General features: G+C 47.0%; 1 protein-coding gene across 1 annotated transcript; it reads left to right on the top strand.

Annotated features, from left to right (window-relative positions):
• Positions 1 to 718: 718 nt before the first annotated feature.
• Positions 719 to 9,486, top strand: LOC128306721 (CKLF-like MARVEL transmembrane domain-containing protein 4). Its single transcript, XM_053044310.1, has 4 exons — positions 719 to 930; positions 8,626 to 8,793; positions 8,857 to 8,970; positions 9,046 to 9,486. The coding sequence occupies exons 1-4, from the start codon at positions 757 to 759 to the stop codon at positions 9,124 to 9,126; spliced, it is 537 nt and encodes a 178-aa protein (XP_052900270.1). The 5' UTR covers positions 719 to 756; the 3' UTR covers positions 9,127 to 9,486.
• The last annotated feature ends 3,120 nt before the right edge of the window (positions 9,487 to 12,606 follow it).

The following is a 12,606-nucleotide window of genomic DNA, read 5'->3' as shown; positions in this document are numbered from 1 at the left end:
GCATTGCTCACCACTGAAGTTCAAACAAACTGAGAGCGATGGAGAGAGTAAACGTACAGCCCGGCCTGCATAGTACGGAGAGCGAGTTGAGCCACCACCGGTTCTTCGACGACCCTTATTTCAACCCCTCGAGTCTTGGCGAACAGTTGTGTTTGCGTCCACAGCTGCAGTGTTGGTGCATCGTTGATCGGAAATTTGAATTGCAACGGATACGAGAACGTGGTAGGATCACGTCGTTCATTAAGCGCTGCTTGCTGAGGTGTACGATCAGACTCTTTACACCACCGAATCTGCAATCAGCCGAGCTTGCTGCGATCTGGGTGGTATCTGTGGGCCATTTGGGGTGGTGCCTTCAATCAGTCTCAGCCCATCAACAACGCGGTCGGTGGTTGCCACTGGTGCCGGAAGCCGTCGATTCCCCGAAACAGCCTGTGCAGTGTGGTTCATTTTGTTTTACTGGTGTACGTAGTGGGAGCGCGGCGAACGTGTGCTGCTGTTTGTGGTGATCGAGTCCCACAAACTTTCACCGACCGTAGGCTATTAATCCATATTGCGCGACAGTTTTTTTGTTTGTTGGTTTTTTGAACCGTCAACAGTGCAGGGAAAGGCGGCGAGGAGCCGACTGCGTGAAAAGTGTGCGTCAAAAATAGAAACCTGCCGTTGCCTCGTTGTTTGCAAGGGTGGTCCCAGTGAGCGACCTCATCATCCGACAGTGCGGAAGCGGCTAGCGTTATCGAAACCCAGCCCGACAACAAAATGATGGCCGAAACGGTAGTGACGGTGGAGACGCCGAACCGCAACGCTGGTGCACCGGCGGCAACACCGGCGGCGGGCCAGGCTCAGGCCAAGCCGGAATCCAATCTCAACTGGCTGAAGTTCAACACACAGTACTTCATCACCATCCCGGGCATATTGAAGATCGTGCAGGTGGTAAGTACCTCCCCCATCGATGTCACCCTCGCTGCAATACCGACCACTCGACCTGGTTCGTAATGAAGCGCCCGGAGAAGATTTTCGACGGTGCGGCGGGAAAGCTCAGCGACCCGGACGATAAGATTAGATAAAAAGAGGAACCGACCATTGAGAATGGGAACGTTCGGGAAGTCGAATTTTTGGTTGAATCATTCGGCGAAGGTGTTCATGTGTGAGTTTGCGGTTTTGCGGTTTTACGCAATACAATGGGCGATTTTGATTACACTCCAGCCAACTCCCTCTCGTAGGGGCACTTCCAAACACCCATTCGGAAGGAACAGCCTGCATTGCTGTCTATTCCCTCAATGGGCACCCACACTTGGCTGTATCTAATTGTGCCACATTGCAACCGACCGTCAGCCGGCCTCCGCACTGGAACTGCTCGTAGGCTCACCCAGCACCGGCCTTTCGATTTCGCCCCCTTATAGCACGTTAGCCTGATTACGCAAAATTACCTGGTGCTACCGTTCGAACCGCGCGCCGAAGGTTGACAAACTGCAAGCGCAAACTGCACCCCTCGTTTAGCAGGTTGCTGGACTAGAATTCGAGTTTTGGGTGGTTTGAGACTGGGTGCGCATTGGAATGCTGTCAGCGCAACGTTCTTGCACGACTGCGTTCACAGGCTGCGAGAATCTCAGATGTTGGATTAGATCGAGGTAATCGTGTAGCAGCTGCACAGCCCCGTCATAGTACATTCTCCACTTTGATTTTAGTCCCTGCAATAGTCCCTTATATACGATACCTGACTGATCCAAACAACGTCTCCAATAAACAGCTCGGTACTTCAAGGTAGTCTGACGTTAATTTTTCGATAACCCACCTGCTATCGATACACGACCAACCGGAAGATGTTGACGATGTTACGTTGACCTGCACTACAGCTTATCGCAACTCTTCAAACAAAACTACTATTGCGGTCCACTGTACAGGCTATGCTAGATAATAAGAGACTATCGAAACATTCCTCTACCACTCATCAAGCGGAGGTTGCTAGAAACAACACACCACAGCCATGAACTGTCACATCCATTCTAATTGATGTGTGTCGCTGACAGCAGACAACTCTCCCCACCTATCAAGTGGTACGTCATTACCTTCCCAGTGAAGTCCCCTCGCGTAAATGCATTACATTCCAAGTTCCAGAAGTACGACCTACCTACTCTAACGATCTATATACTATGTTCGGTTTTAGTGAGGTACTAATAGCCAGTAGTAGATGATCACTCCTGCTGATAAGGGAAAGAACAAGAATAGCTATATAAAAGACTAGAATGGAGAATGAAGATACGTGATATCTAGTGTTGCGCTTAACGAACCTTTCAAGAAGAGATATTCACATGAATTACTAACGAGGAGTCATTCAAATCAGGTCTCGCAAAAGATTCATGAATCCTCAAAGCCCTCTTGTGGCAAAATGATAACCAATGACTGGGAGGGATAGGCATAGCGTACGAACTTCTTGGACGTCATTCATGAGTATTAGAGGATTCCTGGATCTCAACACCACTGGTGGTATCTCCTTCCAATGATGCTCTTTTCGTGTCAGACTTCATGAACTAGTACGTAGTTCTTTAAACCCAACGATTTCGATAAATACAATGAATTCTTCGACAGATATACACATTATCCATTATTCATATTCATATCCATATTCACATTATCCAATTTTTAACTGCCATGCGCGTATAACGCCATCTAGCGTATAACGAAATCATTAGTTAACTCAATTATAGTATAGTTAAGCAAATGATCTTGAGATAGCACTCCGGTAGGTTGTGTGAGATAGTTCGCCATTATGAACAACTGTGTCAGCTCCACGCAGCTTGCCAAAATGTGTTATTACACATCACACCACTCGGGAGTTTCCATACGCACTAGGAACTTTGAGAATTCCACGCAATCAGGAAGGAAATCAAACATTGCGTACATACTCGCTCAAGGTTCTGACATCGCTCCGAGAGAAAGATCTACACAAAAGAGGTAAAAGACAGTGGCTATCGCTAGTACCAGCGGACATGGCTTCCAGCTATCTAAAACCCATTAACCTCATACCAGGGTGTTTCGTGTGTACCCCATTCCCTAAACTGGTCATGCAACATTCTGTCCCATACTCAACCAAGGGCCCTCCGTTTTCTCCTTCCTTTCCGCACAACCCGTGTAGTTCGGACATTCGGGTCGGTTTGCTTTCTTGCCCTTCTTCGTTTCGATCCGATCGATACGGGCACGATACGGCGTATCACGTCTGATCGCTTTTCTCCGGAGATAAATCTCGCTGCGTCTCGAGTCCTCGATTGGTGGGACTTTGGCTTTCGTGTGGTTGTGTCTCGATACGCAGGGACGCATAGCATCGATCGCTTCTTCATCTCTACGGGGGAAACATTTCTTTTCCACTACCCATACCCATCCCTGCACGGCATCTCTGCAGTGCCGTACGTTGGGACTTCTTGCGATAAATTATCCCATTCACCACTAGCCGTAACACACACACACACTTGCCACCCCATTTCCATTGAATGGTGGCTTTCTCTTCGTGCTCTCTGTTTTGAGCCTTTTTTGTTTTGATTTCGATCTTCGCTCGCGGTCATTTGCAGTACTCGAGTACCCTTCGCTCCCTTAGACCCTTGGTCAGGTATGACATCGACGGATGCATCCACTGCTGGCACGAACGAACGGATGCTTCACCAGTGCAGCAGAACGCTAGGAATGTGACGGCCAGTTGTTTGTGTTTGTGTTCCACTGTTCCGCTGTGTGGAATTCTGGACGTAGAATGAACCACAGCTGCAGGTCGTCCATCGTACGCGCAGCGTTGGAATGGAAGGCACTCCCTTTATGTTTTTATTTGTTTCCCCTTTACTCTCCTCCGCCTCGGTCCAACCAACTTCCATCAACTCATCAATATTTGCAGTTCGTAGTTGCAAAGCGTTACGAAAACATCCGCACGCGCAACGCAGGAGGAACTGTAGCCGGGCGTGCAGTTGAAAACCCAAAACGCTCCAAAAGACCCACTCCCACACCGAAGTATTGGTTCGGTGTATCGCAGATGTTCTAATGCGGAGGTTGAGTGGCCTTGTTCGGGCAATAGACTCGCAAACGACCATCAATGCTTGCCAGTGCCGGATCCGTTCCGCTCCATAAACCAAACACTCGGTGATGTTTTGCTGTGCTGTGTTCTTGCAGATGCTTTGTAGAAGTGGTGATCGCATTGCCCGACTCCTGCCGAGCAACAAAGTTTCTTACAGTTCTAGGCATCTTTCTTGCCGGAGTTGACTTTCGATATGGGAGTTGGTGACTTCCAGCACATGCTGGAGATATATATGATGGATCTCGGTATATTAGGAATTGAGAGTGGAACTTCAAAGTTACTCAAAGTATCCTAATTTCATGGTGATTTAAGGTTTATACCACAAAGTTATTCACACAACTCCTATAAAGTGTGTTGAGTGACACTCAACACCCACGTCCAACCAGCTTCGCTGCAACGCGGTCCGTCTCCACACTTCCGTCGCCCTGTCATATTGTGTCTAACGCATCTCGCCAGAAATTTCTTGTAACTCCTCGGCAAGAAATGGATTTTTTTTCACCGGGTGTTGGTTGGTGTTGGTGGTCGTAACGGGACCGGGTAATAGACCCGATGTGACCCTATTCCCGACCAGACCGGAGCCCGCTCGGAACCGGCTGGTAGACCCCTGGAACACCCATATACCAGAAGACCCCCGAAGGAACTGATGGAATTGAGAGCAAGAACCCGATAAAGGAAGAAAAAAAAGGCACATACACACACGCACACACGCACACTGTCACGCTTGAAACAGGTTTCGACAGTTGTCCAGCTCTCTTTCTCGCTCTCTCTCTCTCTGTCTCTTGTTGGAACAACTCGGCCGTTTTCGTTCGGCCTCTTCTCTAATGGTTCTGTGTGTGAGTGGTTTTTTTTGTTGTTTGGGGGTTGTCGTTGTTGTATTTTGGAGTGTCACAACGGGTTAGGGGTTTTCGATTCTGGGTGCTGAATGGGAGAAATTATGGTATGCTACGCAGCTATCCCAGTGCCTCACCGCCCAATCCCCTGCGACATTCGGTGTGTTGTCGCAGCAAAGGGAAATCGTGTACGAGACGCATAAGAAAATAACGCCGGAACGACACAGCAGAGCGGGTCATATGAGGTTTCTCTATGGTAATCAGCCGTGCGTGCTAGCTTCGGGGCCGTTGCCTTCCCTGTGCCTCCTGCACTTCCCACTGTCTGTGGACACATGAACATATTTTTTTTGTTATTATTATCATTTATCTATTCCCAACCCTTTCCACAGGCGATTCATTTGTGCGCTTACGCCCGCCTTATCGCACTTTGTCACACAGGTGTGACTACGATCCCTTCCCTACCATGCCCTTTTTTCCACCCCCCCAAAACAGCCCTGAACTGAATCACCCACTTTCTTGATTTCAGTCGCATCGTTGCGCATACATTTGCAAAAAGAAAATGGTGGAGAAGGAAAACAGAAAAAAAACACCCATCCAAACAAAACCATGTGCACAAACGCACCGGTATGACGAGATGGAAACGTGTCAAATAATTTTTCCCTCCTTCACGCACCCCTTGGGAGGGGAGGGGGGTTGGCAGGAGCAAAAGGGGGGTGCGTTGTCTTAAATCCATCGCCACCAAACGTCTTTATGTTTGTGTGGACCGTTTTTTTTTTTCGTTAACTTTCTTACCACCCAACCCATCGTCTCGTGATCGTTAGGGGGAAAGGGGGAGGAGGGTGGGAGGGGTTTCTTTTTATTATTGTACCAACCCCTTTGCCTGAAGCATCATCCCTGCCCCGTCCCCGGTTACACGAATCGGGCTAAGAAAGTGGGCTAAACGGTTTTTGCGGCATGGAGGGAGAGGGGAGGGAAGGGGTGGGAAAAAGTCGGTGTACAGGGAAGGGCCCTGGCTGCACGACACCAAGCATGGCGGGAAGGGAAACTTTCACCCTATTTCCCCCCCAATCTGCATCGGGTAGCACCTCACATCGCTGATGAGCGCGACAAGATTGTGTGTCGGTTGGTTTGCCGAGGGCTCTAAGCCACCCCCCACCCACCGGGCGGTACCGTAACGCGTCCCAATTGCTCCATCTTCTGGACAGTTGAGCTGCATCTTCCGGACGGATCGACAGAGTTAAACGGTGGAGTTCCTCAAATTCTTTTCTCACGTACAAACACTGCCATTCCTTCGCAAAGTCCCGGAGACACTCGGATGTTGATCGATCAGTTAGGGATGGGTCAGTTGATATGGGGGAGTGCAAAAAGATAAAAGGGTAACTGATAAAAGCGACACCGCACCATGGTCCACTGAGGCCCATGCTCAATGACTCTTTGAGTAATGCTTGTACAGATATCGGAGAGCAACTCTTTCACTTCTGACGATATCTCGACCCGAGACATCAAACGTTTGCTCATTGCGCTTCGTGTTTAGTACAACAATCTTGTATTAAAAGACGACAAGCTTCAATTATCTATTCTAATATGTGAGATGACATGCAGAGCTTCGTAATGGATCACTGTAAACGGGTATGCCGCGAGAGTTCAAGTCGACAGTTCAAAACCTCAATAAAAACACTACCTAAAAGCATTCTAGCTTTAACCATAAAGAGCAAATAAATCCGCCAGCGACTCTGACTTCTAATTAACCTATTTGAAATGAATATTCCAAGTACATCTTGGTCTACACCACAAATTGGTCAGCTAATTGGACGGCACAGGCACGTGCACAATCGGCAAAATGTTTAATAATTCGAGAAATTCCAATGTTTGAAGCAACAAAGAACGCAGTCTCGCATGCGGCACAGGCACGACGAACACACCGTTACGCTGTAACGAAACCAGCGTGAGAAAACCTTCCACGGCGCAGTTAGTCATCCCCCGTTGCGCAACCGTGTGTCCAGTCAGAGCACACGCAGTTTCGGTTTTTGCAAAAAAAAAACCAGATATTATTGTCCAACTGCAGTCGATGTGGGTGGGTTTTAGCGACCCTGCTTGATGCCTGGGTTGAAATAATAAATTCTAACTCCCACCCTCCAAAATGTAGACACTCTAGTCCTACTTCTATTCCACCCCCTTATGGCATATGGATGCAACTGCATCCCCGGAATTCACCTGTCACAAAAAGGGTGTGCATTTGGACTACGTCTTTTTATGAGTACTGTCACTCACATAAAACTGTATGATTGATGGCAACCGCGACGAAGTTGGAGGTCGCACTGCGGAAAGGGCGTGCTATGACACCTTGTTTCCTGGAACTGTTATCAACCTGTTGCCCAATAAGGACGGAAGCTCCGATTTGGTAATGCGCGTCGCACACGTCAGGCGTGACGCTTCAAACGAAGACGTCAACGTCTACGGTCCAGGTGACGGTCTTCACGGTACCTGATAGTTTGGCCGTCGACATAGTTAGCACCTAGTTGGAAACTCTCGCCGTCAGTTCCAGTGTGCTCTGCCTGTTAATTAGACGCTACACACATTCCCATTCGACACCAGCACCAAACACCTTCCGTCCGTAGGCGATAATTTATCTCCCTATTGGTTTCGGCTTGCGGTTTGGTGGACAGAATGACTAACCCGACCTGCTTCCGAACATACTTTGGGTGTGACGGGTCGTACACGGTGCCGAATGCAAACCTGCGGACAGGCGTGGTGTCCATCATGATGCTTTGTACCAAGAGCAACATCATTTGCATTGAGCTGAGCTAGCCGTAGCTCCGATGCATTCCGGTGGAGGTTGCTCAGTAATCTTAGCGTCTGCTTTTATGGAGTGCTTGGCCACCCTCGAGCAAACGCGCGCAAAGAATCGGTGATCGTCGTAGGTAGATCTGACGACACCGTCCATTTGTGATGGGTAGTAACCCACCGCACAAAACCGTGGAGGTGGAGGAGTTCACACATGTGCGAGCGCTGACTTCATCACCGTCACCGGGCGACTCAATTAGTGCCGTAACTATTGCAAACGTGTTGCGGAGGTATTTGGAGAGAAAAACCACACAAACACACACACAAAATGCTTCGTTTAAAAGAGGTGAATTGACGGGTGGCAATTGACTTTTGGTGACATTTGCGACATGAAGCAGATGCACATGGTACATGGCTGTTGAGGTACCTGGGTATTGAGGAAATAGACAATGAATGGCTAACGATTGTGGTTAAAGGGGAACAAAGCCTTCACCTTGATGCTCGTTGTAAAGCAATACGTTATTGAAATGATAACTCCCTCAAATGTACATGTACCTGCTGTAACTCTATATGTTCACCACTCTTGACCCCCTTCCTGGTTGCTGAGCACAATGCACACGTTTTTGACCAACTTTTACTACTTGGGCTCAGAAAGATGATTGAATGGAAGCTCCCCGTCGGAGTGTAGAACGATAACTAACTAATGCATGGACACGCTACCGTTTTTATGATATGTGTGTCCTCTTTTCCACGAAATACATATTCCGCTATTCCTATCGCTTTGTTCTAGTCGTGGTGATTCTCCTGTTCGTCCCCACTACAAACAAGGATCTTATCGTTCTCACGTTGACCTGACAAACTCCCCAGCATCCATATTACTAGTTCACCCAATTATCCCTAGGTGGCGCGTTTCGTGTCCTAGCTAACCAAGTCTTGTCTCGCTACATTTTCTTCAAGGTCTTTGGTATCATCTGTATGGCGTGCGCCTCGCCTGCACTGATTGGTGGGACGCACTTCTTCCTGTTTGCCGTCGTCACCTTCTTCATCGCCACCCTGCTCTGGACGTTCGTGTACCTGCTCGGCATTCGCGAGGTTCTGAATCTGCCCATCAACTGGATACTGACGGTGAGTTCGCTCGTCTACACTACTGCTCCTCCCAAGGCTTAAGGCTCTGTTTCTTTACCGCAGGAGTTGATCAATACGGCGATCGCGACACTGCTGTACTTCATCGCCTTCATCGTCCAGCTCGCCTCCTGGTCGAACCTGTACGGACGTGGACGCGGTTCGAACATTGCCGCCGGTGTAAGTCTCTCCCAGACTCTCTCCAGACTCTGCCCAGATCGTTCTCATTCAAAACCCCCGAATTTTTACTCTCAGGTGTTTGGTTTGTTCAACTTCCTCGCGTACGCAGCCGGCACGTACTTCCTGTACGTAGAGCACCGGTCCGCCGGTGTGTAAAGCCGTCCCTGTTCCCTTGGCGGGTTGTCATCGTGACGCGTCCACCGTACGGAACACCACCGCAGATGACACCTGTTTGCTGCGCTTCACACATATCGCACACCGACCACACCCGGATCGTGACGGGCCGGTCGGTTGATAGGTAGATTGTTCTGGTGCTTCGCCTCGTCAGGCGTCTCCCTGGAAGCGGGTCGCAATGGCGGCATCACGAACCAGCCGGGAAGAAAAGAGAAGAAAACAAAACCACAAACAAAGCAAACAAACGAAATAATGCCAATGGAGAATCCGAGACCCAGTCACCGAAACAGTGCGCGCGTTTATATATATATATAAATATAAATACATATATTTTTAGTACTTTTTGTGTGTAAGATGTACTTGTAAACGGACCACCCGAGACGCTCAGCCGGTAGTGAGGAATTACTGTTCTGCAGGAAGAAACCAACGGAACGAGGGGATTTCTTTTATGATAAACAAGATTGAGACTCATGGTTGGAAAACAGTTGCACAACATCCCCGGCTAGTAACACAGTTAAAAAGGGAAAGCTTCCGGAAAACGGCAGCAGTAGTGCAGTGGACAGTATAAACAGGGCACGCGAGATACGCAGGTTGTTTGTTTCACTTTCATTTCAACACTTTGAATCGATTTTTTTTTCATCGTACGCCTTTTACCTTTCTACTACCCTCAAACAAAATTGTTTTAAGCTTTGCTTTATGGACACCATTCACGCACACACACGCGCAGTGATTGTTTTTTTTTATGTTTCCCTCACTTCTTTTGCGCCATTTTCTTATGCTCGCTCACAAGCTCACATTTCCTGCCTTCGGTTTCATTGTCTGTTTATGCATTTATCTTCTTTAGTTTTTATTTATTAAAATTGAAAAACATAAAAAGGTTTCCTTTGTTTCACACAGCCGATCACACCTTGCTGTGGTGTGTGTGTTACAGGGTGCGTTAGGCAAAATCAAGCGTCATAGCATAACAATCGACCAGTGCTGGAAGGTAAAACCGAAATAGTTATCAAGAAAATACCCTCCACGATGAGCATTTGGCTATCAAAATTGAAATAATACTGAAATAGAAAAACAGCTTGAATGATGTTTGATGTTTATGGTTTCGTTATGTTGTTTGGGAATAATGTTTCCCTACTTCCCAAGTGCAACGGTGCGCGCTTCGCCATGAACGACCATGATTGTATTCCGCTTAGCACCGTGTGTCTGTTAATTTGTTAATTTTCTCCCCAAAGTACGGTGAGTTTCTTCCTGCCAGTTTAAAGCTATTTATCTTTTGCTCGTTTTGTTGTACGTCTTGTAGTAGGCATATAGATAATGTATCGTCAACAGGGGACCATTTTCTTCTCAAGTATTAATTTTGCAAGCTGCCCTAATGTTGTTCTGCCTGTTGCTAAATATTCCCCTCGAAAATGAAAAAGAACCACACAAAAATAACACTGGCCCAAAGCTCGAAAATGTAAACCCGATGGTCACTCATTGCACCACCGAATGTACCACAAGAAACAAAACAAACAAAACAAAACAAACATTGCATTTGAAAATAGACTAACATTAATACAGCGTGTCTGTCCCGTATCGGGGAGTCGCCGGTTCCGTTTCCAGCCTCCAGGGTGTGAAATCGTTTGTCAGTCGATGGCCGCTTCCGGGCACGGCCCAATTTCAACGGCGGAAGCGGATGCGGATAAATCGAAAGCGGGACGGAACAAATGAAAGTACTCGATCAAAAAACAAAACGCAACAAATGGAAAGAAAGATATCGTCCCGCGTGCTGGAGGGCGTTTTTAATCGACGCAAAGCGGAGCGCCGTTTTCGATTTATCGTTTAACCTTCCTCCCGAAGCAAAGATACAATAGTTGAGCACAGGCACAGGCGGGCGGCATGAGTGAAAATAGTATAATGATTCATTAATTATAAAAGACCCACTTTCGGCCACACCGATGCCGGGTCTCTTTTTAACGTATTGGTGAATATTATGTTTAAAATTACTTTTTTTCTTTGCAAACAACAGAGCTTTGGGTTTGCCTAATCCAACACATACAGGATCACTTAAGAAGGCAGTGGACTAGTAGGGAGAAAGATAATTACTTTTTTTGTTGCGTGTTGTATTGCACCTCATTGGGAACTGCTTAGAGTCACCGTGTCTTCCTTGTAAGGAGTTATTTTTTTAAAAAAATTGTTCAATTTTAGTCATTCATTGATTCTTTTGAAGTTAAAGTGGAACATATTGCGATAGTAAGTAGTATTTCTCCCATTTAACAGGAGCGTTTGCTCCAGAAAAGTCAATTCTGCATAATAACTCTCATTAGGGCTTTCATCCGAGGCAGATGTATCAGTAAAGAATCAATTTCATTTCGCGCTTTATGGTAACGGAACCATCATTGAGCAACCCTGCAATTTTTGTAAATCTTATTCTGCATCGGCCAAAACGGTATTAGAACGTAAGCAGCAGGGAGAGAAAACAATCGTAACACTAAGCGTAAATTGCACTGTTTAATTAACCAGCTTTGTTGTGCATTGCAGATAAATTCATCCCAAGTGCAGTAAAAAATTCGAAAATGAAAGAACGCTCACACCCGGGAACGCTGATAGAAAAAAAGTAGGGAAAAGTCTATCCGCTCGGATACGACGAAAGGAGGCGATAAAAGTACCGACACTCCTTACGTCTAAAGGACGGGTGCGTAGTACACCTTTTGTTTATCGGTAAAGATGGTTAGGTTTTTCCTGCGTGCGGTTACATCGAAACGAATGGTATGAAAGGCAGACGCGTCACGCTGTACGGTGTATGTGTGCGCGCGTTGTGTGTATCTGCACAGTCAATAATAATTTTATGTTACAGTGTTTAAAGCTCTGTTTCTTTTATAATTACTTTATCACACTTACACCGAAATGTTGCTTTCAATTGCAGGGTGCGGTCCTAAAGGTGCCGTCCAGCGATGAGCAAAGCTGAAGCCTTTCTTCGTCTATCGGGTCGTAGTCAGTTGCGATCGTTCCGCGGTAGTTGCCAAAGTTGGATTTCCTTTGGATAGGTTCGTTCGGATATGAGACGACACTATCACATTCGAATATTGGTTTATCTGAGGCCAGCGGCGGTAGACGGAGTAGGCGGTCGCCTAGGGCCTCGCCGTGTTGGGGGCCCCAAACAACTTGTGCCGATTGTGCGATTTTTGGAAATTTAGCAGCAGAGTTAATTTATAGCACATAATCTAATTAAAAAGGTAGAAAATTGATCGATAATATCCTTAGATTTTATATATCCTTGCTTATATAAAACATTTGTTATTATTTGATTGGCTATATCGGCCCGGTTACACGGCTACGCAAGAGAGGATGATCGCAAGTGTCTTCACAATGAGCGAAGAGATCGGCCCAGAAATTTTTGGATTTCTTGACGCACGGACAACCGACCTAAAATTGGAGCATCAAACTTCACACGCGAAGATCAAGCGAACGATCGAAATTCACATT

This window comes from Anopheles moucheti, chromosome X (assembly GCF_943734755.1).
Source record: "Anopheles moucheti chromosome X, idAnoMoucSN_F20_07, whole genome shotgun sequence".
NCBI classification, from domain to species: Eukaryota; Metazoa; Arthropoda; class Insecta; order Diptera; family Culicidae; genus Anopheles; species Anopheles moucheti.
Note: the sequence above shows the minus strand (reverse complement) of the source record. Positions and strands in the feature narration are given on the sequence as shown.

Bases quoted from the DNA above. Each gene is read 5' to 3' on its own strand.
- LOC128306721 (XM_053044310.1), top strand. From the start codon at position 757: ATGATGGCCGAAACGGTAGTGACGGTGGAGACGCCGAACCGCAACGCT. The intron at 931-8,625 runs GTAAGTACCTCC...ATTTTCTTCAAG, and splicing joins TATTGAAGATCGTGCAGGTG to GTCTTTGGTATCATCTGTAT. The intron at 8,971-9,045 runs GTAAGTCTCTCC...TTTTACTCTCAG, and splicing joins GTTCGAACATTGCCGCCGGT to GTGTTTGGTTTGTTCAACTT.